Consider the following 26,888-nt stretch of genomic DNA (forward strand, 5'->3'; position numbering starts at 1 on the left):
TGATCGTAAGGTCAATGGTGGATGCTGGAGATTCCAATTCTTGAAGAATAGTGAATAATTCTCTGGTATTTCATTGGGCATTGAGAATTCTTTGATTTATAGACTGCACTTTTGAATTTGATGGTTTCGAGCTTATACTCCTTGGCTAAAGTTTTGAACAAGGTTTTTGAGATGGGGATTTGATCCATTTGTTTTCTGCAGATCTTTTTTGGGCCTGTAAGGCTTTAAGTTCAGGGGTGAACCAAAGGTTAATGTGTGCCGGAGGTTTGGATTTTGTACTTTTTTGTGGGGTAAATTATCTCCATTGCTGCTATCATGGTTTCGTTATAAAGGCTAACTAGGATCGATGGGTTGCTAACCAATGCTGTGTGTTTAGTATAGGGGAGAGTAGAGGAAGCATTTTATCTCGGCTGACATTTTTGAGGTTTCTCGAAGGGCCAGCATAGTTGGGATATGCTTATTTAGTACCTTGGAGTTAATGTTGGTCGTGAATAAGATAATGTTGTGGTTGGACCAAGGTGAGGGGATATTGGACTGTATGGTGGTGGTACAATTAATATCAGCTAGCCAGTCCAAGGTGCGCCCTTTGTCATGTGTTGGTGGCGTGATTCCTTGTGTGAAGCCTTGGGCTTCTAGGGTGTTTTCGAAGTGATTGAGAGTCACAAATATGTAAATGTAATGCTGCTCTTGAAAACACTTGTGTACAGGCGCGTTATAAATGACTTATCATATCAAGAGATGCGTTGTGATTGTAGCTGAAAACTCTGTTTATCTTGCAAATGCATGCCGTTCTTCTTTCTGCAACCCTTAGTTTGGGGCATTCAGTCAATATTCAACAAATTATCTTTATCCTGAATGCAGTGCAGCAAAGGTCATCAGTGAGGTGAGGCGTCTCCAGAAACTATTCACAGCTGCCTCACCGCAGTCTTCTAACATTGAAGTGCTGGGTGCAGCACACTCTATCTATATTGGTTTTTATATTGCGCAAAATCACCCGAAAGCCTCGGAGCGCTCACAAAGACGAACGATACATAGAACAGATAGCAGGAGGCAGGGCATGGACCAGAAGAAGCATGGAACATGAATTACTCGGTGCCATCATCAAACAACCATGTCTTAAGTTGTTTTTTGAATATACTGATGGATGCAGAATTTTTTTATGACAACGGCAATGAGTTCCAAATCTTCGGAGCCCAAAAGGTGAATATGGTGCTAACGGTTCTTTTGAGAGTTTGGCAGGGTTGTGACAACTCAAAATTCCTGTTGGACCGCAACTGTCTCCTGATAGGTGCTTTCTGTATTTTATCAGAGAGGTATTTCGGAGCCATCCCGGACAAACATTTGAAGACAGTTACAGCACTTTTAAATTTGAATCATTGTCTGACTGCCAGCCAATGTAGATTCCTCCTGGCTGCTGATACCTTGGAATGTTTACTTAATCCATTGACTGCTCTAACAGCTCCATTTTGAATGGTCTGTAACTTGCTTATAATGGACTTAGAAGTACCCATCATCAGGCTGTTGCAATAGTCAAGTTTAGAGTTAACGATTGCACCAGCTATTTATAGCCAAGTTAGGCTTGGATAAGTACAGGCGAATTTGCCAAAGAAGGTTAGAGAAGAACGCACATGTGGATTTAAGGTAGGCTGGATTTAAGGTAGGCTGTATGTCTTTTGTAGGAAAGATGAGTCCATGTAGACCTCTAGGGTTTTTACATGATCGGAAACCTTAATAATACTGTTGTTGATTTTAAAATTGAGATACTTGTCATCAAGAAGTTGAATTCTCTGGGGGGTGCCAACAACCATGAGCTCTATTTTGGCTTCATTAAGAGCCAATGAGTTAGATGCCGTCCAGGTTTGTATCGCTGAAAAGACCTCTCTAACTCTGCACGCATCTTGTTCATAATTCCCAGACAGCGTGAACACCAGCTTGGTGTCATCAGCTTAGTTGGTAAATGGTAATTGCTGGATAAAGGTTCTCTTCCTTTAGTAAGGGAGTAATCCAGGCCTCTTTGATATTATTAGGAATGTACGATTCATCAAAAGACTGATTGACAAAATGTGTGAACCAGGGGGCTATGGTGGCAGCAAAATCTTTAAAGAGATTAGCGGGGAAAGCATTGCCTTTACAGGAAGATGGTTGGAGTTTATGAATAATCTCCAGAACTTCCAGTTCTGATACTTTAGTGAACGAGAACCGTTTCCAGTGGTAAATTGATACCATGGAAGAGTGTTAAGTTGTTCTTTGATAGCCTGTTGGTGTTTCTCGGTTTTGAGATTGAAGCCATCATGGATGGCTTGGCACCATACGTTGCTTTCTTGTGGTTGGTTGGTGACCGAGGGATTCTTTAGCTCCTCCAAGATGGAGAAGATTTCCTTACTATGGGACTTAGCCTGATGAATTTGATCGTTAAAATGGTTAGCTTTGGCATCGAAGATGGTTTGCTTATAGCTTTTTACAGCTTGTTTGTAACACTTTAGCTTTTCCAAGGATGGAGCTTTTCTCCAACATCTTTCAGCAGAACGTTTGATGCGTCTTGCTGTCAGAATGTCTTCGGAAAACCACTTATTCTGATTTGTGGATTTATTCGGTTTCACAGGTTTAAGGGGGGTGGGCAAGCTTGTCAAATGCTGTGTTATTAGCTAGCCTAAACAGTTTGGTGAATTCATCAAGAGGAAGGTGTTCTTGAAGAGAAGGAAGAAGAGGAATAACCAATTCTTTAAAAGCTGTGTGCGTCAAATTTTTTGGTTACGCCAATTCTTCAAAGGAATGTTGTTGTTCTTAGTGCAGGTTACTGGATCTTGGATCACGCATTCAAAAGTAATGAAATAGTGATCGGACCAAATAAATTCTGTGATAGTAGAGATACTAGTGGGTACGTTTTTAGTAACAATCCAGTCCAATATATTGCCATCTTTGTGGGTGGCACTATCAATTTGTTGTTGGAAACCAATGGATTCCAATGTTTGGACTAAGTCCAGGGCGACTTCATCAAGAGGGTTGTTGTACCAGGAATTAAAGTCTCCAAGAATAAGAAAAGAGGTTGAATCTTTAGATATATAGCCAATAATGGCTAGGAGGAGTTCTTCAAATTTACTGGATACTCTGGGGGGTGGATATAACAGTAGTATACTAATGGAGGAAGTGGCATTGATATTTAATTTAACCATAAGAGCTTCACATTTCTCTAGATTAGGTGGGTTAGTAGTATGTACTTTCAAGTGCTGTTTGAAAACAATAGCCACCCCCCCCCCCTACCATTTTCTCACATAGTTTGGGCACTAAGGTAGCCTACAGGAGTGGCGAGGAGCATAACATGGTGTCTCTCCTCAGACATCCAGGTCTCCGTGAGAAATAGAATGTCAAGGTCCAATTTCAAGATTTTATCTCCAATTTCCTCTGAGTGCTTGACAAGAGAACGGGTGTTCAAAAGAAAGCACTCTAGTTCTGATGAACCCATATGTTTTGTAGGATCGTGGTTATCTATATTAATGCCAGAAAGGGAAGTGCGGAGTACTGAAGTAGGTTGAGGTGAGCCAGGTTTTAAACCATTGGCCTCCTTATTCATCATCTTTGCAGGGACAGGCGGTTTTAATCGGGAATTTTTTCCCAGCTTCCACAGATGGGGAGGAGGAGACAGCCAAGGTCGTTGGAAGATGAACAGAAGAAACATCCAACTGGTTCATACATTGCACACTTCTTACCTCAGAAGCCTGTTTTGCCTGGTTAATGGCGTCCAGAACTTCTTGTAAGCCCATTTCCTAGCAGAGTAGACGGCCGTACTTCTTCGTAGCTTCTACGGACCGCTACTGGCTGCCCCCGACGCGCCAGATCGTGTCAAGAAGTACGGTGAGAAAACTACAATCCAGAAGGGAGTTGTAGTTCTAACACACTGCGGTTCAACAAGGGGAGAACAACAAGGTCCCCTTATTCAGGAGATTACTAACATGGTGGGTATTACTTTTCAAGGAAGGCGGCACAGTTTTAAAATGTTATTCAAGTGAGTCACTATGAGGCACTAAATAATGCTGGCCTAACGAGCAGTATTCAAATGACAATAATCTTCAAAGGGCTAAGCACAGATTTAAAATAAACAATTCTACACAATTCTAAAAAAGCAGGCATACTCAAATAATAGGTATTACCAAATGAGCGTGTAGCCGGTGTTTAAATACGCTACTGACCGCCCCGACGGGGCTGGCGCGCCTGTCGTGTCAAAACTACAATCCAGAAGGGAATTGTAGTTCTAACACACTGCGATTCAACAGGGGGAGAACAACAAGGTCCCCTGATTCAGGAGATTACTAAAATGGTGGGTATTACTGCCATATCGAGGCTTCCATAGAACCTGCCGCACAGTTACTGCAAACAAGATTTTATAAAGACGCACGTCTGCCCATTCATATAATAAACCTTCGAAAAAGTACCTGAGCAGGTGAGGGGATATTGCGGGACCTGTTACTGTTAAGTGTGTTGCTTTTCTCTTTGACCTTTCTTCCATGAAGATCATATTTTTATAAAAAAAAGTATAGTGCCTGGTTGTCCCATTACTGTATATTAATGAAAAGTGTGTACTGTACTTGTGAACCACATTTTGAGATGGGTTCAGAGAAAGATATGAGCACTAGGAACTAGTGGTGGCCGCGCCTTTACTCAGAATGTTCAGTCGGGTCTCGTTGCACTTGCTGCCGGTTGGTAGAAACTATAGGGCCCGTGCTCTTGGAGCCCGAAGTGTAGGTCAATGTAGCTTTGTTGGTGTTTCTACTTGTGTGGCGCTAGTGCATTTGATTATAAATATTCATTTCATTCACTTAGTTGAGCGTAGTAGGTATGGTCCACATGTTTTTGTTTTGCGTTTTGTTTGTGATTTATTGAAATTGTATTCTTTTTCACAGAGTGCCGACACGTGATTCGACCATAAACCGGTCTTTATCAAGGCTGGGTTTGGGGTATCTTGGTAAGAAGATTAGATGGAGGCGTGTGGCCTTAAGCTGTGATCCATTATATTTGCGGGGCATGTTGCCTTGATTTAAGTTGTCCTTTTGGGTTTGGCGCATCTCTTGCGTTACTGTACGTCCGCTTGCTGAATTCTGAAATCTACCGTCCGTGTGGACCACATGGACGGAAGATTTCAGCATTCAGCAATTCAGCAAGCGAACGTACAGTAACGCAACAGATGCTGGGCATCCCTGAAACACAAAGAAGTGTTCTTTTCTGGGATTTGGCCTCTGTACGTGTCTTTCGCTGTTCGCTGCCTTTTGGCGGTAGGAACTTCCAGAAAGGGAACTCCTGGGGTCCTCAACCCTTTGCTTTTGCTCTCGTCTCTCTGTCCATTGCTCTGCTCCAGTAGGTTCGCCTTTGCCCTGCATGTTCTGCTCTTACTCGTGTTCCACCTTGCTTATAGTGTTTCTCTAGGTTCCACCTTTTATCCGTGTGAGGAGAGCTAATTGGTATCGGATGGATGCACAGAGTCAAGTGCCTGACTTTGCATTACCCGATTGCCGGGCATGTCCAATGCAACGTGAAAGAGTTGGCATTATTACCCTGTTGCACTCTTCCCCCCAGTGTTTGTGTGGAAATGGAGATTGGGGGGGGAGGGGAGTGTGGGGGAGTTGGGACATCAGAGAATCGGGATCATAGGTACGGGAAAGTGAAGAATGCTGCGTCTCGCCACAGGTTGCCTCGACCCCCACTCTCGGAAGACCCCCTCAACCAGGTGATCCTCCGGCACTGGTCCATCCCCCTGTATCAGCAGTTAGTCCTTGGTTCTCCAGGCCTTCCTGGGTCTCATCACCTCGAAATCTCCTCCTGGCCTCTGTGCTCCATCCGGCATCCCCAGCTCCCTCAAAGTGTGCTTGTGTGTTCTGCTTTTTATAGTGACTGGGAGTCTTCATAGATTTCAGGTGGGAATGGTTGTAGTGGGAGGATTGACCTTGCCTGGCCTCATTATTGGGACAAAATGGTGACTGACCATAGGAATTCCTGGTGCATTGGTTCCCATGGGTAATCTTCTCCGCTCTCTTTTTCCTCTTCTTCGTCCCAGTGGTATGGGAAAAAACTGCAGGAGAAATTATGGGTGTTGTAGTGGTCCCTGGTGATTCCGGAATAATTAGGTAAAATGTTGTCAGGACGGGGAAGGTAGATGTATGGTTGTAATTGGCAATAACCCATTACAACTTTTGGGGAAGTATCATCCCTCATCTGGAGACATTTTCCCCCTCCACTCTGTGAGACAATGGGAGGATACCCTTGGGTTTGCCCAGGAAAGGAGCAATGAAGATCAGGCGGTAGTTTGCCAAAGAGAGAGGAAGAGGGCTTTTTAAGGAGGGGTACACAAAGTGTTTAAGGGTGGAGGGGAAGGTTCCAGTGGCAAAAGTGATTGCAGAAATCGGCAAAGGCTGGAGCAAGGTTGTCAATGTGGTCCTTAATGGTTCTGGAGGAGCAGGGGAGCACCTGCTTTGACATGGCTTTCATAGATCGGACTTGTCTAGAAACATTGTCGGGAGTGAAGAGGAGGAGGAGGAGGGGGGAAAAGGAGAAAGGCAGAGGGGATACGGCCAGAGAGGGAGAGGGAGAGGGAGAGGGAGAGGGAGAGGGAGAGGGAGAGGGAGAGGGAGAGGGAGAGAGAGAGGGAGAGGAGAGAGTGGACCGGATGTCCTGAGTTTTAGTAGTGAAATGAGATGCCAGAGTCGTGCAAAGGGCCTGGGAGGGAACAGGAGAAGCGGAGACTGCAGCAGGATTGGCCAGCTCTTTTCAGATTTTGAAAAGTTTGGCCAAGTTGTTTGAGGCCGCAGAGACGTAGGCTCTCTTTTTAGAAAGGACAGAGAGTCTATATTGCCTTTTGGAGCAGTTGGCAGGCCAGTTTATCAGAGGAAGCGCCTGATGCCCTCCAGTTCCTCTCAGCCACCCTACACTTGCGCTTAAGGGTGGCAAGGCCATAATCGTACCAAGAGTTGCTCTTGAATGCAGCTTCAAACAGATCCTCATGAACGGGGCAAGGACAACCAGAGTGTTGGAGATTAAAGTTGGAAAGGGCTGTGCCAAAGTGTGAGTCAGCCGAAGGTGTAGGAGGAGGGAAAGTAGTGGCGAAAGCCTCCACTGACACACGCTTCATGGGCCGGATTACCGAGAAGGTGGGTGTCTGTGCTCGTGTCTGCTTAACCAGAGGGGCAGAAAGCGGCAGGTGAGAGGAGAGAAGAAAGTGGTCTGTCCAAGATTATGCTTCTTAATGGAAAACATATGTGGCTTGTGGTTACAATGATCGTGAATTTTGGGATCCTTTTTTGACTAGGTTACGACTAGTAAGATATAAATCTGACACATTTTTAACCCTGATTTATGCATGTGTTCGAAAGGCACAATGTTAAGTTCACATGGGGGAGAAAAGAACTTCTTTAGGGATTGCATTTTTGTTCAGTCTCTCTTGCTTTGATCACTGAATTATGAAGAAAGGGTACAGTGTGCGATTCCTTCTGTAGGCAGTTGGGACAGCAAAGGGAACTTTTACGGAGGAAAATTGAAGACCAGTCCAAGAAGTTGTTGTTCCAATCCTACTTGGCCGACCGTGGGGTCTGCGTCTCTTCCTCCAGAGACTGCAGGCAGTTGCTCTTCCACTTGGATGTATAAAATGATCTGAGAAATTGTGTTTTTTGAGCCTGTGTGACAGGCCTGCACTCTTCTGGCTGGTTCAAGTGCTAATACTGTAAGTACTTGGGAGCCGCACGGTCAGGTTCAGCAATTGAAGGCTGTGATGGTGCACAGAGGGCCAGGGGTTTATCTTGGATAAGAGATCTGGGCTGCAGGGCAGTCTCCGGTGTGGTCTGTCTGGAATACCTCCATGGACGTAGCCAAACAAGAGTTATCAGAATCTCCTTGCACTTCCATCTCTACTTTGGGTAAACATGGGCTCTGTGGGAACTTGGACAGAGAGAAATCTGACCGTGGGATCAAAAGTGCATGTTCCTTAGACTTGGTACTAGGAATCTCTAGGCAAAACCTCAGTATTTTGGTTTCTCTTTATTAGCAAATGGCTATAGTTGTAACATGCCCCATCTTGTGAAAGCAGGTTCGATAACCGTGATTTAGGATCTATTGAGGGTCTTTTTGAAATGATCTTCTCAGAGGGAGTAAAACTTGTAATCCTCGCTCTCCATCATGACTAACGTAGAGAAAACCAGCACTTGATGGAAGAGGCATCAGATGATGTTAACGGGCCATTGCAACATCTGCATCGGATATTCCATCAGCCTTTTCTAGAGGGTTTGCAGCCTTCTAAATAATTCACACCCAGTGTTGGAGGCTTTTTTTGCGTGTTCTGTTTGATGTATTTGTGAAGTATGGATCCTTCTTTCTCTTTCATGGAAATTTGTGTCAAATGTCTGTTTTTGTTTCTTATTCTGTGTCATTAGTACATTGTGTTACTTTTCGTAGAAAAAGATATTCAGTTTACGTTAGACATTTTGTATGTATGTGAATACCTGCACAGGTTTCAGTGATGATGGATTACAGGATATCATTAATGTGGCGAAGTTCAATCTGTTCTCTTTTACTGTGGACAGCTCTCTGTGAATAAACCGCTCTGCATCAGGAGCCAATGAGGGCTGTAGTTTCAGAGTGTGAAAATTGGGATTTGGGGGAGGGAACAAGTACAATGTGATCCTTCCCAAATGCCACAGTGCTCTCTTGTTCCACAAAGTGAAGGCACGAGACCTGATTGCATGTCATACTGTGCACACTACACCACATTGGATAACAATACGGGAAACACAGCAGCCAGACTCTGGACACACGCCCATAGGCTGCGCCAGAAGGCTGGCATGCGGTTCAGAGACACAGACTGTCTGCGGGAGAGGGGTTGCTCCAAGTCTGCAACTATTCTTGCACACTGTAAATCAGACTGGTCTAATGACTGACTAAAGAAAGAGCTGAACCAAGGAAAGAGGCTCTCTTAAACCTATTTATTGTTCTCGCTGGTGTAGAGGTGCAGGAGGAGACTGACGCACAGGTGGAATGCTTGTTGACAAATGTTCATTTAATCAAATTAAAGATGAAACCTATCCCTCCCTAATTTTAAGAGGGATTTCCCTGCCCCAACCAAGGAATTTAGGATTCTGTCAATGTCCAAGTAAAGGAGAGTCCACCATCATGTGTCAAAAGCCTACTCTGTCCCTCACACTTGTAACTAAACTAAAGAGGTAATGGATCTTCTCGATCTAGAAGAATGACTCCTTCTTCAGGGCAATGGATCCAAGTTCCAACTGTAGGTGGGACCTTTACCTGCGGGAAGGAATACTTTCCCCAGGTATCAATTCCTTTCCAAGCTATCAAAACAAAGTTCCAGGTTGAGATATCAACAAATGGCAAAGTTCTCAGTTCAAACTCAAAAGGTATAGTTCCAACCTTTTTAGGTGGGTTTTTTACCTGAGGGAGTGGCTCCCTTCCCCAGGTCTTGATGCCTTTTCAAGGCACAAGACTATGTTCCAGCTCAATCACTGACATTCCTTATTGCCCATATGTCGTTTCTTCACTATTGGGGTTCCTGGAGAATGTCTCCCTTCTCCAGGTGTCTTGGTCTCAGTACTTTGAGTGCTGGGGGATTTCCTCCCTTCGCCAGGCATTTTTCCGGCAGTTCACAATGCCACTGGGAATGTCTACATTCCCCTGGCCCTTTGGTTCGGGCTGCAAACCCCCACTGGTTTCTCAGCTCTATGGGTGATGGGGTCCCAGACCTGCATTCCTTTCTCTGCTGTGGGCAGGCCTGCTTCTCTACCCTGCCAGGCACTGCGAGGAAGAAGATGGTTTAAGAGATTCTTCTTCTTTGGTTGCGGGTCCCAGATCCGTCCTTCCTCTTTGGGTTTTGGAAGACCTGGTTCACTATCCTTCCAGGTACCGCCATGAGCAAGATGGCTTAGGAGGCTGCTTGTTATGGGTTGGGGCCCCAGGCCCGTCTTTCTTTAATCTTCCTCCCTTTGGGGGTCCCACCAACTGCCCGGCCACCCAGAGCTCTGCAGGGTGCTTACTGGCATCTTTTGATTGTTTGTGGGATGCTCTGCCTTCCTGTCGGTCTCTCTTGGTTTCTCCAGGGGCTGCGGCTGCTCCGCAGCTTTCCCCTTTTCCCAGGCCACACGTCTCCAGCTGACCACGCGTACCAGTTGCTCTGGTCGGCGGGTTGCCCGCTCCTGTTTCACCGGTCCATCCATGACAGGCCTTTCAGGGTCACTTCGGCCTCCAGGTAAGCTTCCCGGTTGCTCTTATCCGTCTGGACTTAGAATCTCCTGGTTCCTTCAGGGCGGGTCTGATGACGTTGGTTGTCCCTCTTCCCTCTTATTGATAGGTTGTTCTATACCTCCTCTGATGCAGCTAGAACGCTACCTTTGGTTCTACTGGCCCATCTGCACTTCTCTGTGCCTCTTCGTCATCTTAGTACCAACTTGCAGATCTTCCGTGGGTCTTTTGGTTTCTCCTTCATATCCGTACTTGTAGGATACTTTTCCTTTGTGGAGCCTACACTCTTCCTTGTCCCAGTACTTCCTATACTGATAGATCTACAAAAACATATAGCAATATTAGGGATGGTGTTGGTGTGATGGGGTAGGAAGGTGTGTCGTGGTAAGGTGGGTTATGGGGATCCCGTGTTCTCCCAGGTCATCACTAGTCCCATAGGGGGGTTACCCTCCCCATTCAATCCACCTGCTGAGTACCACACCCAGGGGGGGGGGCGCTATCTGGTAGCCGCCTCAGCTCGCTGGCCTCATGAGAATCCCCCCTGTGGAGAAGTGACATCTGGGGATTGGTCACACTATTGGCACAAGGATGTGACATTAGCGTGTCCTTCATTGCTTGCCTGAGGGACAAAGTCTATAAACTGAGGCAGCTCCACAAAATATGGGACCGTTCGCCACTCCTTCACTGTGCACATTTGCATGTTGGAATGTTGACTGAGGTGTGGCAATGGTGTGGATAGAAGTGAGTCTCGTGTTCAAGATGTGGTGATCGGGGCTATTGTTAAAACGCTGAGTCGTAGAAATTCTTAGAGGGGAGGGGAGAGTGCGGGCGGGTAGCAGAGTCTTTGGTTGAGGGGTTCCAGAAGGGGAAAACACCTGCATCGTGAGGTTTCGGTGTGGTCAGGGCTCTGGATAGGAGCTTGAGGTGCCAGTCTTTCACTCAACACTTGTGGAAGTTGGCGTTAATAGAGTGTGCAACACTAATTCTCAAGTAGACCTGGGGGTATTTGGGCAAGTAAATAATAGAACAAAAATACTCTTTAAAAAAATTGAAATATAACTTCTGTGCCTGGTAAATCACACGCATTAAACGATTATAGGCACTTGTTGGGTCCGATAACACTGTAGTGGAGCTCTTATGTGTGCCGTGCACTGCAAACGCCTCTGGTCTGAAGCCTTCAGACGGCAAAACAGGGCAGCAACGGCTGATCTGTTACTCCATGTGTCTTCTAGTTTTGGGGGATCTTAGCAAGTGTTTGAATCGTTTTAGGTAGTGAAACGCGTATATTGCTTATTTAGTGTGATGATCATATGCTCGGTTTGTGTTTGAAGGTGACTTGAGGAGTGAGGGGATAAGTCCTGTACAAGGGAAGGCTGGGGGGGGAGGTCGCCACTGTATTTCAATATTCTAATAAGGAACTTTTGTTCACTGGAATGCAGTCTGCCTTGTCTCTGTAGGGGAAATGGATGCTAGAAGGCACGGCGATGCTGAGGACTTGTTGAGTGCATAGAAGTAATATTGGGGCTGGGGGAGACTGTTGTAGTACTTGTTTGCTGGAGAGAAAAAGATTTGAACACATAGGATTGCCCACTAAGGGCACTGAGATGAATGTGCTGATGTTTAATCCATGGTAACTGGCAGAGCTCTCAAGTCATGCATGAGATGGTGAAGAAATCCCATCTCTGGTCCGAAACATTAGGAGACTAGTGGTTGCAAAGCTGTGATGTGGGGGGCCTGAGGAAACTGCAGCAAGCTCTGGGCTAATATGCACTGCAATGTAAATAAGGAGTTGATTCTTGATTTGTGCAAAATCTTCACTTTTGTTGTCCGCCCATGTGTTTCTGGCTGTTCTGGTGGTCACTTGGACTTTTTTATTTCAGGGCTAGATGCGGATTGGGCAACAGGTACACGCACTGCCTAGGACTACAAACGGAAGGCTGCTGATTGGCTGGTACCATGGAGGCAGCAGAAGCATGGGTGAAGGACCAATTGCACTCCTTGTTGGGACTGAGTGATCGGCATGTGGCACAGTTCCTTGTGGGGACGGCACGGCGCAGTAGCGGTCCCGAAGACCTGGCAAGGAGACTGCAGGAGACCGGCACTCTGAACGTGGACGAGAAGGTGCGCCGTTTCTGCGGGGAGCTCTGGGACAAGGTAAGCATGCCGTGCCCATAACAATTCACATGAAATCAGGAGGGAGTGTGCATGCACGAAGAGCTCTGAAATCTACACAACGGGTCATTCAGGTGGCACTGGATAAACCAGATCAAGGTTGTGGATCTATCTAGATCCTGCTTGCAGAACCTAGAAGAGCCTTGTTTGCTTGATGCTAACAGCTACCAGCAGCTACTTTTCTTTCACACCGTCCACCTCAACGAGCAACTTAAACCATAATACCAATACTTTTGCAACATTAATTCTGTGCTTTTTGGGAATGTGTGAAGCATAATGGGTCTGGGGTAACAGAGTAGAACGCTACAGTTTGCATCACTTGCGTGTTAGGCAAGATTGTATGCAGTACCCTGTGGGAGTCTGCACCAGCCTTGTCCTCTTGGCAATAGTTAACCCAACATTTGGTATAAGCCTGTACTACACAAGTTGGTAGAGTGACTGAGCAGCCAGGCTTATCTCAGGAGGGGTCAATGTGAGCTGTAGGGTTGGTTTCACAGTGACTGTTATTCAAATAAACACTTATACCCAAGGTTTCTTGATTAAACAATTCACTTATTTAACACTCAGTTGAATACGCCTTCTTTAGAAGGGAGCAAATATATGTAACACAGAAATGCACTTCAAAAGACACACTCTTTCTTTAAACCAGTAGATACCTATTTGGGATGGCACATAGACAATTCCTACACCCTGAGGTGACTTAAATAACTAGGACACTGTAGACATTGATATATCACTGGCACATTTAGAGCAATACCGAGTGGAGTGTCAAAAGAGAGAGATGAGGGAATTAAACAATGTTTAACAAACATTCTTAAGCAGGTAAGTACTTTTGAAACCTCCAATGCAAAGTAAATGAACCCTTTCCGACCCCCACAAGTTATCTAATTTGTGACTTTTGTTGAGGGATAGTTAAAGCACAAAGTTAGTTGAGCAAAATTCTAGGTGAGCTGACGCACTTCTTGAAGGTAAGAAACCGTCTTGCACAATGATTTAGAAATCTTGGTAGAAAATGAAATCACTGTAGGGCCACAAGCTGGGAGGCTTGTGAGGGGCAAAGCTGAAAGCAACTCTGCAAAAGCAACCAAGACAAGTCTCAACTGAGAACTAGCCAGGCTACACGACAAGAGGCAAGTCTCCTTAGTTTTACAGTACCTTTGGTTAGAAGAAATTGAGTCAAGCTGGCTTCCGTTCCTGTGTAGGTCTGCAGATCCTGTGTTCCTGGGCCTCAGTCATGGGGACAAGAGGGAGGACGTCTGGGGACTCCTGCACTACGAATGGAAGGTTGGTGGCAGCAATGGGCAAACTTAAGATCAGCAGCACTTCGCGGTTTCAGCTCCTTGCGGCTCTCGCAAATAGCACCACTGCGGTTCGCGACTACCTTAATGGACTTTCCTCGCATCTGGGGTCTAGTACTTTTTTGAGGTGGCTCAGGCTTGTTTAGTCCGGCTTCAGGGAGTCCGGAGGATCTTCCTGTAGCTCGGGTCCGACTTAAAAATTAGACACTTAGTTCTGGTGTTCCTCACCCTGGCATACAGTTCCTGTAGCAGTAATGGAAGTACAGCCAGCTCCGAGAGGATGTCCAGACGAGTTCGCTTTGGGGTTGATTGGTTCCACCAACCCAAGAGGAGAAGTCGTCGGTTGCAGGGCTCCTCTAATCGAGGCGAATTCAGAGCTTCGGCACTGCAGCAGGGCTTCACTGGGCAAACCAACTGTCCAGGAGTTGCAGCAGGCGTCTCTTCCAAGTTCTTCTTCGGATTCCTTCGTCCAGTGGTCGCCTCACCTATTTATGCAGGTTTTTCTCATTCATTCGCAGCCTAGCTGTCAATCACACCGCAGGGTGGCTGTCCTCCAAGGACAGGCAGCCAGCCAATCAACTTTTGGGTGCATTCCTGTAACCAAGGGGAGTAAGCACAGGGAGTTTCGGGCACCTCCCTCAAATCCTGCCCCTGCCAGACATGCTGGAGCCAGAGGCGGGATCCCGCCAAAGACAAAACGAACAAAGGGACCAAACATGGTTTGACGCGCAGAGTAAATCTGAAGAAGGAACTTTCCAACAAGAAATGGTGAAAAAACAAGACCAGGGCCATTTTGACAAAATGGACACCCATGGGTGCTTTACTGCAGCTGCAATTGCAGCCCGTGGTAAAAACACACAATGGTAGGAAAAAGGTAACCACTGCCACCAGCCATTATTTGTAGAAAGGGTAACATAAAAATGTTACATGAGATACTAAACCAAGGGGATACTAAGTAACCCCTCCAGCACACTATTGTAAGATAGTGTGTGCTGGCTCTAGAAAGTTACAAAATGTAATTAAAATCAATTTCACTTCACTGGTCTGGGAAACAGTAGTTTCACCCAGAGAAGGTATCTAAACCCTGGGGAAATCTGAGAGACTTCCCTGTGCCACTGCACTGAAGGTGCTGTGTCACAATGTAAAGCTGGTGCCGAGTCCAACTCACATAAAATTACATGAGCGAGTGGGAAAAAGGTTTCACTCTCTCCAGGGTAGAAATTAAAAGTCGTATAGTCCAGCAAAATGAGCTGGGGGTCTCTAAGGTAGAAGGGAATGAGCACATTTCTGAGAATTCTCCCTAACATTGCGGAACGTTCATTTGTGGCACATTATGTGCTAAATCTTCAGTGGTAGCCCCTGCTCACTGTGTGATGCTGGATACTGAGCTGCTGCTGCTTTGTGCTGCTGCTGCTGCTTTGTGCTGCTGCTGCTGCTGCTTTGTGCTGCTGCTGCTTTGTGCTGCTGCTGCTTTGTGCTGCTGCTGCTTTGTGCTGCTGCTGCTGCTTTGTGCTGCTGCTGCTGCTTTGTGCTGCTGCTGCTGCTTTGTGCTGCTGCTGCTTTGTGCTGCTGCTGCTGTTAATTCCTTTTTCAGCACTTCACTATGTGAGTGCGTAGTGCCTGCTGAAATAAGCGTTTTCAAGAAGCTGTGTGCTATGCACACTGTTTGAAACCTACAGCTCTGACACTTGGCAAGTGTTCTGTATTCTGGACCATGCACACAGAATTGTGTGTGTTTAATGTACAGGCAGTGCAGGACCAGGTGACTGTGCAATGTGTGTAGTTCACAGAATCATGCATGTTAAACTTGAAGCACAGATACTGCAAGTCTTCTACAGCAAGGATCATGTGAAAAAAAGAATTCAGACTGCCCACTAAAAACTCTCTAATATTCTGCATACTCGTCCTCAAACACTAAACAAACCAGAACCCCCCCCCCCCCCCCGAAAAAGAAAAACACTGCAAACTAGAAAACACTCTACAAACACATCCCAGTACCCAACAGGAAACTAATCCAGTCGCACACACATCTCCCATGTACAATAATGCACCAAAACGCCACATAACATCGTCCAACTAAAAGCATACCAGCCCAAAGTTATATTTGTTGAATACATAACACTGATGAAGCGGGCCTTCTGCAGTGACTGCATGGCAGTTTGAGGGTTAGTCTGAGTTGTAGGGTGCGATGTGAACTACAGCTCGGTTTACCACTTTTGTCTTTTTCTCCCCTACCCCATATACGCTAAATAACTTTCAGTAGCTTTGAATCAATCCAACAGGACTTCCACAAGACTTAATGTAAGAGTTCTTCTCCCTCCTCCCGGTCTTTTCTTTACCATCTAGTCCCCCATTTACAGAATTCCAACAGTAAGGCCTTTGTGTGCCCAGTTCGATACACCTGCCCCTTTTTGCCCACACAAAATAAAAAGATTAAAAACCCCTGCGCCTCAAACCATCGTCTCCATTCTAGACCTTTGACAGGATTGTATGCAGTCCATTCACCAGCTGCTTCTCATCCCATGGCTGACTCTTGCTGAAATTCAGTTTCTGAAAGTGTGCACCACCAAAACAACCTGTGGGCTCATCTTCCAGTTTATTACCACTGCTCATGACATCTGCGTCCCCTCTGTCCTCATGCTTCCCAAGCCACCTCCTGTACACCATGTGTGACTGGCATCTTGCTCAGCTCTGATGTTCCGAAATCAGCCTGCACAGTATTGTGGTGCCCACCGACCTCTAGAGACACCTGTGAGGGGTCAAACATGTGAGACGGACACAAAGGTAAAGTTTTCTCAAAGTTTGTCATTTATTCAAAGTAAAAAGAGGGTTGGAGTAACACCTAGCAATTCCCTAACCTAATAGAGAGATCTCTACCTAGCAAACTAAAGAAAACTGACCTACTGTCAAAATTATCTCTGGCTCCCACACTAGTGTACACAACAAAATTATACAAGGAAAATCTGGCTAAAGTTCAGTTTAACGAAACTGTCTTATAATTCAAACTGTTCTTGGAAGTACTCCTTGCGACCAGGGTTGTATTCCCTTTCCCTAGATCAATCCAGGAATAATCAAATGACAGTTCCGTTCCAAGAAATACAAAAGTCTTTTCCAACCAAAGAGAAACAACAAATGTCCTTTTATACCACAACTGGTTGACAGTTAAACAATTCAATCGTTTCCACAATATCCCTCTTGTAAGGATGGTTGCCTTTATCATAGAACAGTTTTTTCAAAATAACATCTTCTTGTCAAACTCTTTTCTTTTTTTTTTTTTTGTCCGGATAGCAAACAACAACTTGCCTCAGTATATTTCTTCTCAACAAATGATAAAGCACATAAGTTCTTTCATTCACTTTCTGCCTCAAATGTATCAAATCAATAAATCATCCTCTTCTTTCCTGGTCCACTCGCCTTCCAGGACTAACTACTATAAGCCCTTTCCTGGTATACTTTGCCTCCCAGGAAGAAAACTTCTACCACTAACTTCAACCTTTGATTCCAATATTCTCCACACCAATCTTTTGGCGTGGTTTCACAATTTCTTGACTGTTGGCAATGTGAGTATACGTTTTCCCAAAATGATATCTCTTAAAGGGGTCTTGGGCTTTGACGATTCCATTAGGGGTCTCGCAACATCTTGGCTGATGGTAATGCTGTTTATTAGCTTTTCCCAGGGGTTGCCTTGATCTGGTTTGCCTGTAGCGGCTTGCCTATAGACTATGTTCGTTAGAGGCCCCCACTGGTAGTTTGGCCAAAGTCTCTTGACTGCCTTTAGGTACTGCTGGTTACAACCTTCCCCTTTTGGATTATGCCCAAGTCTTTTTTTTTTTTTTTCTGCTTAAATTTAGCAATTGTTTGGTATTCTTAATCCTTAGTGTGGGACAGCTTTCTTGCAAGGAGGACGCTGGTATCAGCAATCGGTCTCTGCCAACTTGCCGGTTCTTTGCGGCAGCCTCTCTAGCTGTCGAGCCTCGCAGCGGTGCTTCTGAAGTTTCGTCTGCCTTCTATCCCGCTTTGCGAGCCTTGTTTACGTTGCGCGGCGGTCACTGGGAGCAATGGCAGCTCTAAGTCTGCTTCATGCTGCTTCGGTAGCGCGTCTCCTTCACAGCTGGCTTCTCAGTACGCCGCCTTCCGCTGCGCATACTCTGCAGTTTCTTCTGGCCTTCACCCATTGAGGTGACTTCTACTGGCATACTTCTCTCTGTGGCAGCTCCCTCTATTACGCCTCCCGCATGGCCATGAACTGCTTCTTCCTCTGCTTCATCTTCTTCACAACAACAACACCACCACAGCTTGGTCTTATCCTGGGCTTTAAATATCCTGCTCAGGTGCTCTGATTGAAAATGACTAGACCTCGCCTTTTGCCTCGGAGTGCCTCTCCTTCTTCCCAGTACTTTTGGCATTATGTGAATTGAAGTCCATAGGAAAGTGTGTAATATTAAGGTGCTCTGTTTTACAATAAGCCATTCTCCGTTGAGGATTTATAGGGGAATGGTGAGTTCCCCGGCATGAGTCCGCTACCCCGTAATCCTCCCGCATGAAAACACCCCCAGGGTCAGGAGCAGGTAGCGGCTGACTTTCCATGGCCACAGGAGACGAGGCCCATACAGTGTTTGTAGTGATGATCTTGCTGGGTTCATCACACACCCTCCTTCTGTGACTCTCTCTCAAGTCCCTCCTTTGAACACCTTTTTTTTTTTTAATTTGTTTTTTTTATTGACAATATACATATAAGGTAGGGCGTAAAAGCCAACCCAACCAGCAAAACCATTTGAATAAACCAAATCGTCAATGACATTTTCTCTTTTATACATTAACTCCCTTCCCCATTTCACCCCTCCCACCCCACCCCCCCAATAAATCAACATGCCAAGTTTTGAGGTGTTGCAAATTATTGAAACTTAGGGGAGAACCCTTGCATACCACATGATTGTTAAGAGTACCACTTGAGACAGTGGGGTCCAACAGAAAGTCAATTGAACAGGGAGCATCACGAGTCCTTGGGGGTTGTGAAATCGCGTACCATATCGGAGCAGCTCAGTATTCATTCTACAAACGCATGGTAATACAATCATCATGGAGAAGAACTGCTGTCCATTGCTGTACAAAATCAGTCATAGTATTGTTTGTTATTGCAGTAAGTTTTTCATACACAAAAATCGACCTCAGTTTACAGAGCCATTCCTCCTTGGAAGGGGCCAAGGCGCTCTTCCATTTTTGGGCGAGTGCCAGCCTCCCCGCTCACAGCATGGCACCAATGACTTGGGGAAAACATTTGATTCTGTCTCCGGCATGGGAGTGCCCAGTAGAATTTCCAACGGTTGTAGGGACGGGCTAAACCCCTCGATATCCTTAATCCAGCTGAGTAGTTTCGACCAGTAAACCTGTATGACCGGGCAACCCCACCACATGTGAAACCAGGTTCCCCGTTGGTGACACCCCCAAGGGCAAAAAGGGGACACATCTGTAAACATCTTAGACAACAGGGCCGGGGGGGCGATGCCACGAGTGGAGGATTTTAAAGCTATGTTCCATGGCAGCGGTATACAGAGAACCCGTAAAGATGCATTTAAAGACAGCCCTCCAAGTGTGGTCATCCAATGTCATGCCCAGCCTTTCTTCCCATATGTTTTTGAAGGGTTGTCTACCCTCTAGGTCTGCCGTTATCAAAACACTATAAAACTTAGACAAGGAACCCTTTCGAGTTGTACTTTTGGCCAGGATATTTTCAAAAGGAGTGAGGGGGGCGTCTAAGCTGGTCGGCCCATCGAGGGTGGGTCAAAATCCCCTTCAAGCGTAGGTATTCAAAGACCGTGGGGGGTCTATCAACTAATGATTCGATCAAGTTGTCATACTCTATGAAGCTCTCTTCACGTGAGAGCTGAGAGACCCTCTCCAAGCCCATGTCTGACCAGGCCTGAGTGTCTCGGAAACGCCCCTAGAGCCCAGGTCAATGGGGAGCCCCCAGAGCGAGGACAAAGGGGAGGGCCAAGAAGACAGCTGTTTATTAGCCTTATTGGGCTTCCATACTGCCCACAGGGCTGCCAGGGTAGGATGTGTTCTGAGCTGAAAGGGGAGAGCTTTAGGTGGGGCCCACAAAAGGTCTAACTTTTTTCGGGTGGGTGTGAATGTCCTCAACATATGTCCAATATGTTCCCATGTCATCCCTCGTATGCTCCAACATCACCTGGAGTTGGGCTGCTTTATAATAGAGCCGGAAGTCGGGGAGACCAAAACCACCATAAAGCTTTGGGAGGGTCAGGGTGGAGGTTTTAACTCTCAGCCTCTTGCCGTTCCAAATGAATTGGAGGACACGGGACTGAAGCACCTCAAAGGTCTCGGGTATCACAACGGGAAGCGCTGCGAAGAGGTAGAGGAGGCGGGGCAAGATATTCATCTTCACCGTGACCATGCACCCAAGCCAGGAAAGCGTGAGGGGTGCCCACTGTCTGAGGTCGCTGCTAACCTGAGCTAGGATCCCCAGGAAATTACACTGGTATAGTTGGGATAGATCTCTGGGGATGGTGGTGCCCAGGTACCTAGTGAACTCCCTTTCTATTCTAACCCCCAGAATGTCGGCGTCACCTCCGATGTCTCGATCCCCCAGACCCATGGGCATGATGCTTGATTTGGACGCGTTTATCTTCAGCCCGGAAAAGGAGCCGAAGTTGTGCACAAGATCAAATAACCGGGGTAGGGAGTCTTGAATGTTTGTAAGGTAGCCCAGAATATCGTCTGCAAATAAGGAGAGTTTAAATTCACAATCACCACACCGTATTCCCGTGATTTGCGGGTCGTTCCTAACCGCTATGGCCAGGTGCTCCATTGCCAACGCATACAATAGGGGCGACAGGGGACATCCCTGCCGGGTGCCTCCTAGAAAGGGAAAAGGGCTCTGAAGTGCCTTCATTGACCAGTACTCTCGCCAAGGGGCCATTATATAGTGCTGCGACCCACCTACAAAAGTTGTCTCCCAGACCCATTTTTCAGAGAACCCTGCCCATGTAAGGCCACTCGACACGGTCGAAGGCCTTTTCTGAGTCTAGCGAGAGGAGGTACCCCTCCACCCCTTGTCTAGATGCCCCGTGCATAAGGTCGAGAGTTTTTCTTATATTATCTGATCCCTGGCGTCCCGGGATGAAACCCACTTGATCACCATGTACTACGGTAGGGAGGAGTTTCGCTAGCCTATTCGCTAGGAGCTTGGCCAATATTTTAACATCGGTGTTAAGGAGGGATATGGGGCGATATGATTGGCAATAGGAGGGATCCTTGCCTTCTTTAGACAGGACTACGATTAAGGCAGACATCATCGTGGGTGGGAGGGTGCCTTGATCCAGTGCAGCATTGAACATCTTAGCCATGAATGGGGCAAGCGTGGACCTATAGGTCTTATAGAACATAACTGTAAAACCATCATCCCCCGGGGCAGTGCCGCTCTTTAAAGAGGATATGGTATCTATTACTTCTTCCGGGGAAATGGGATGCTCGGGAGAATCGGCTTTGTCAGGGAGAAGGCCCTGGATTGGAAGGGAGTCCAGGAAGCTGTCAACGTCATTCCCATCCCCCGTATATTCCGAATAATAACATTTTTCGTAGTATAGCCTGAATTGTTCTGCTATCTTACTATCCCTTACGGTTGAGTCTCCCTCCGGGGTATGAATCAAATTCACCCTCCTACTGTTCCTAAGTTCGCCAAAGTCTCCAGGCCAATATCTTATCCGCCTTTTCCCCCTTTTCCATGTATTTCTGTTTCAGAAACGAGAGCTTCCTTTCCGTTTGTCCCACCATGAGGTCCGCCAACTTAGAACGCAACCTCTGCAGCTCCTCCCACTTCCCGGGAAACATCTGTGTTTTCAACTTCCCCCCCCCGGTTGGATAGCCTCTATCTTTTCCTTTAACAACTTCTCCTCCCGGCCCCTCTCCCTTTTTCTCCCAGACCCTATACCAATCAGGGTGCCTCTAATAGTTGCCTTGAACGCCTCCCACACTCCCATAGTACCAACCTCCCCGTTATCATTGAGGGTAAAATGATCTTCTATGGATGCTAGGAGGGATTGGCGTATCTCCTTGTCTTGCAGGAGGAGGTCATTACACCTCCACCGGGATCCGGTTGCCGGGGCAGAGGGAAGGCCAATCCTAATCTTTACCATATTGTGATCCGTCCAAGGGACGATCTCCACTCCCGAATTTGAGACCTCTCCCTGCAGCGTGGAGTCAACCAGGATGTAGTCTATACGAGACAAAACAGCATGTGGCTTTGAATAGAATGTGTAATCGGGGTTCCGGCCCCGCTCGGGTATATACGTGTCACACAAGCCCAGTTCCCCATTCACTTCCTGGAAGGCCAACGCCATTTCTTGTGGAGACGGATGTTGGGGCAGGGATTATCAGACTTCCTATCCCTCTCGGGGCAGAGAACCATGTTAAAATCACCACCCACCAGTAGGTTGCCCTCAGAAAATGACATTATCCCTTTCATTCACTCCCAGAAGGTATCCTGAGCTTCATTCGGAGCATATATGCAAACCAATGTGAACAAGCGGCCCCGCACCTCCCCCTTTACCATGAGATACCATCCATCCGGGTCTGCTTTTGAGGCTTTAAACACAAAGTGGGCCCCGGGGGAAACCAACAAAGCTACTCCCCGCTTCTTTGCCTGGGATGGTCAATGGTTTTGGCCTTGAGCTTAGGCTCCTTTCCCCGAATCCAATGAGTCTCCTGCACAAAGAGAAAGTGAAGCCGCAGCCTCGCAAATTCCCTCACAATTAGCGACCTCTTTGTAGGCGAGTTAAGCCCGCGTACATTCAGTGACCCCACTGTCAAGAATTGGAGTGAATCATCCATTAAAGCACAGGTAAAGGCTCATAGCTCCCTTCTTAGAATAGCAAGCGTTGTTACTCCCCAAATGCTTTCGCAACCCCCTTACAGCTCGAGACAGCCCGGGGGGCGAGAAAAACCAAAAAACTTGGTGCGCCAACACTGTAACCCCCGCAACCCAACTCCCACGCATCACCCTCCCCCCCCCCACCTGATTGCCTAGTTGTTCCATGGCTTCATCCTATGGCCAGGCCAGGCCACCATTATCTCCCCCCCCCCCTCCGGACTCATTAACTCTTCATAAACAACAACTCGAGCCCCCCCACCCCCAGGAGTCCGCTTCAGTTGCTCGGAAGTTCCGGGGAAGCTGGGGCCACTCTCCTAAATTTCCTTTGGCCTCAAACTCTGCGCCTTTCCTTCGGAGCTTTGTTCCCTTTTGGGCCTGTCGGGGATCTCTCGCGGTTCTGCTCCCCCATCTCCATATTTTTTTTTGAACTTCTTTTTATTGTTTTACATCATAATAAATAAGGGAAAGAACAAACAAAAGAAAACAAGAACGCATTCCCCAACTCCCCCACCCCTCTCCCTCCCCCCTCCCTCCCTCAAAGGCCGCCGCAGTATGTTCATATTCCGTCGCCTCCTCAGGCGTGGCTCCAACAGTTGTCGCATTTATGGCAGAGGGACCAGTCCCTCTGCAGCCTCCCTCCTCTCACTGGGAGTGTCCCCTACTCTCGTCTGTGCATATATATGTTGGCCTTCCCAAGCAGGATTTGCACTGTTCAGTGTCTGCGCAGGCCTCGGCCTGGCCTTCCTCCCCTCAGTTCTTCCTTTCTCTAAATTATGTGGTGCCTTCCGGCGTGGGCGGGCCAACGTCTTCGTTACCGGAGCTGCCCGGGTCGCTCGTGTCATCCCCGCTTCTGTTGCCGAGCAGGTCTTGTACTAAAGAGTTCCATGCCAATAATCTGGCCCCATTGTTACTCTCCCCCCTTTGTGTGGTTCTCGTCCAGACTGCCGTCTCTGCTATTGTCCATTTTTGTAGGTCGGCCAACCAGCCCTCCTTCGAGGGGCCTTCGCTCTTGTTCCATGCCATCGCTATGCGGCGCTTCGCCAATATTGTCAATAAGTCTTTCATTTTTGCTACATGTGACATCTGCCGGTGCCCCCTTGGGAACAGGCCCAATAAGTATGATGCTGGCGATCCCGCTGGCATGTGTATGTCTGCTGTCAACGCCTTCTCTTTCACCATGTTCCAGAAGTCTGTTATCTGCGGGCACGACCAGAACATGTGCACCATGTCGGCCTGTTCAGCTCCGCAACGCGGGCAGCACCGGGCCTGTCTATCTCCCATCCTCGACATTCTCTTGGGAGTTAAGTATGCTCTATGCACTATATACAGTTGCAGCTGCCTGAACCTGGCGTTCCTGGAGACCCTTTTCGTGTACCAGAGGACTTTGTTCCATTCCTCTTCCTCAAAGGGTTGTTGAAGTTCTTCTTCCCATTTCGTTCGTGCTTTTAGTGTCTTTTTGTTAGTGAATCCCAGCAATTGCTCGTAGAGTCTGGATATGGTGTGTCCACCTTCGGAAACGTCATACCATGCGTCCAGTGCTCCGTCAGCGTCCTCGGGCTCTGGCATGGTGTCCCACCTTTTCTGTATCGCGCAGACTAGGCTATTATGCAGGATAAATTGGCCCTTGTGCATATCCTGTTTGTCTACCAGAGTTTGAAATTCGACCCATTGTCCATCTCGCCACAGGTCCCCTATTTGGGCTACTCCTTTGTCTTCCCATTGTGTTCTGTACGTGGCCAGACTGGCCACTCGAGTGTCTACTAGCCCGGCTAGTGGAATATGCCTTGAGCAGGGGTCTCGTACTCCTTGTGATTTCCAGGCTCTTTTCCATAGTGTGAGGCCCAGCTGGATTATGTTGGGAAGGTCTTTGGCTTGGGCGGCCTTTATCCATAAGAGTTCTCTCAGGTAGTATCTCCGGAGTGTTGGCCCAAAAAGTATTGCGTCTATGGAGATCTCTTCCCCCAGCCATCGCACTACAAATTGGAGTAGTAATACTCAAACTCTGGGAGTTTGATGCCCCCCCACTCGTAGCTCCTTTGAAGTGTGTTTAGTGCCACCCTGTTTCTCCCCTCTCCCCCCAGGAAGGTTCTCGCCATGGTGTGTAGGTGTCTAAAGAAGGACTTTGGTATGTTGTATGGGATGTTTGTGAAGTAATATAGAAGTCGGGGTAGAACCGTCATTTTTAGCAGTGCCGCCCGGGCTATCATGCCCAACAGTAAGGTCTGCCAGAATTTCATGGCGTTTTCGATTTTGTTTAGGGCTGCTTGCGTGTTACCTGCATGTGTTTCCGTGGTGTCGTGGTAAATGTCTACTCCCAGGTATTTAAAGGTGTTCGGGGTCCATGTGATACCTAGGTGCGGCAATTGATCTGTCGGTATTGCGCGTAGGCCTGCTAGGGGAAATAGTGAGGATTTTTCTCTGTTGACCACTATTCCGGATAACCTACCAAATGCGCTCAGCACCTCCAGCAAGTCCTGCAGGTGGGTGCGTGGGTTCTGTATGTAAAGGAGTATATCATCCGCGTATATGGATATCTGGTGTGTTTCCCCGTCTATCTCTATGCCCGTGTCCTTGTAATCCGTTCTTAGGAATGCTGCGAACGGCTCCAGAGCCAAAATATATAACATTGGAGACAGGGGGCATCCCTTTTTTGTGCCTCGCTCTATGCCCCATTCCTTGGAAACCTGCCTACCCGTCTTGACCCTCGCTCTCGGGTCTTTGTATAGTAGTTCTATCCATCGTACAAACCCCTGTCCTATCCCATAGTGAACGAGCGTTCCCAGGAGCCAGGAGCCAGTCCCATCCTACCGAATCGAATGCTTTGATTGCATCCAGTGAGGCTACAGCGCTCTCCCCTCCCTCTTGGTTTGTCCTTTCTATGACATAATGGAGTCTGCGTAGATTCCAGGACGTGTTTTGTCCCGGTACATACCCTGTCTGATCTGTATGGATCAGGGTGGGCAGCACTCTTTTAAGGCGGTTAGCTAATGTCGCCGTCAGGATCTTGGAGTCCTGATTTATCAGGGAGATCGGTCTATAGGAGCCGCATTCGAGAGGTGGCTTTCCTGGTTTAAGGATCGGGACTATTATAGATTCTGACATGCTACCCGGGAGTCTTCCTTTCTCGTATGCCTCCTCTAGTGTTTCCAGCAGTCTCGGGGCTAAGTCGTTTTTGTATTGTTTATAAAATTCGCCCGGCAACCCGTCTGGCCCCGGAGATTTCCCTGTCGGCAGCTGGGTGATCACTTCCGTTAGTTCCTCTACGGTGAGAGGGGCGTCTAACATTCGGGCCTGTTCCTCCGTCAATTGTGGGAGGCTGATTTCCGCGAGGGCTTCCTCTAGGTCCCCCTCCTCCGCTTCCTGGACCCTGGAGTATAAGTCCTCGTAAAATTGCGAGAACACCTCATTTATGCCTTCCTGGGATCTTATTACCTCTCCCTGTCTATTTTGGATTGCGTTGATCGGTTCCCACTTAGTTTCTTGTTTGGTTAGCCAGGCCAGGAGTCTGCTGGGCTTGTCTCCTTCGGCGTGTAACTTCTGTATATATTTCCCATAGTCAAGACGCCCTAGTCTCTCCCAGGTCTCCACGCACTGCTGTCGCAGGGTGGTGAGGTTCCCCCGTTCCGCTCCCCTCACCCCCGCCTGCCCTTCGGCCTTCTCGATTTCCCCTTCCAGCTCATCTAGTTGCGCTAGGGTTTCTCGCCTAAGACCTCCCGTCTTCCCCATCGCCTCGCCCCTGACCACCACCTTAAAGGCCTCCCATACCGTACTCGTGCTTCCCACACTACCCGCATTATGCTTGAAATAATCGTCTATTACGTTCTGGATGTATTCTTGGAAACCTCCGTCTAATAATGCCTCTGCCCTTAATCTCCACGTGGGTATAGGGGCTCTCCTGTGTGTGTTCCCATGTGATTCGCAGGGGGGGCGTGGTCAGATAGGGTTCGCGCGTGTATATGTGCCTCAGTAACTTCCCCCAGTGTCTCCTTGCCCGTGAAAAGGTAATCTATCCGTGTAAATGTCTTATGTGGGGCACTATAGTGCGTGTATCCCCTCTCTTCCCCATGTACCTTCCTCCAGATGTCTTCAAGCTCGAGTTGGTCTAGCATCTGTCGTAGTGCTCTCGCTGGTGGCGCCGCTCTCTTGTGCTTATTGTCCGACCTTTCTAGCCGGGGGTCCAGTGTGCAGTTGTGATCGCCCGCCCAGATCATCGTTGCATTCCTGTACGGGGCCAGCCGGGGTGGGAGTGTCTTGAAGGCCGTCGCGTCATGGTTGGGGGCATAGGTGTTCACCAGGCATAT

The 26,888-nt window shown here is 47.5% G+C and overlaps 1 protein-coding gene across 1 annotated transcript in view; it reads left to right on the forward strand.

The window, feature by feature from the left end:
• DHX16 (DEAH-box helicase 16) overlaps positions 1–26,888 on the forward strand; it is a 317,650-nt gene that overhangs the window by 25,412 nt on the left and 265,350 nt on the right. Inside the window, exon 2 of the mRNA XM_069635324.1 lies at positions 12,108–12,381. Within this exon, the coding sequence (XP_069491425.1) occupies positions 12,184–12,381 (198 nt within the window). The 5' untranslated portion in view covers positions 12,108–12,183. The remainder of the gene's footprint in view (positions 1–12,107; positions 12,382–26,888) is intronic.

This window comes from Ambystoma mexicanum, chromosome 13, assembly GCF_040938575.1.
Source record: "Ambystoma mexicanum isolate Mex_15411 chromosome 13, UKY_AmexF1_1, whole genome shotgun sequence".
In the NCBI taxonomy this organism is placed as follows: domain Eukaryota; kingdom Metazoa; phylum Chordata; class Amphibia; order Caudata; family Ambystomatidae; genus Ambystoma; species Ambystoma mexicanum.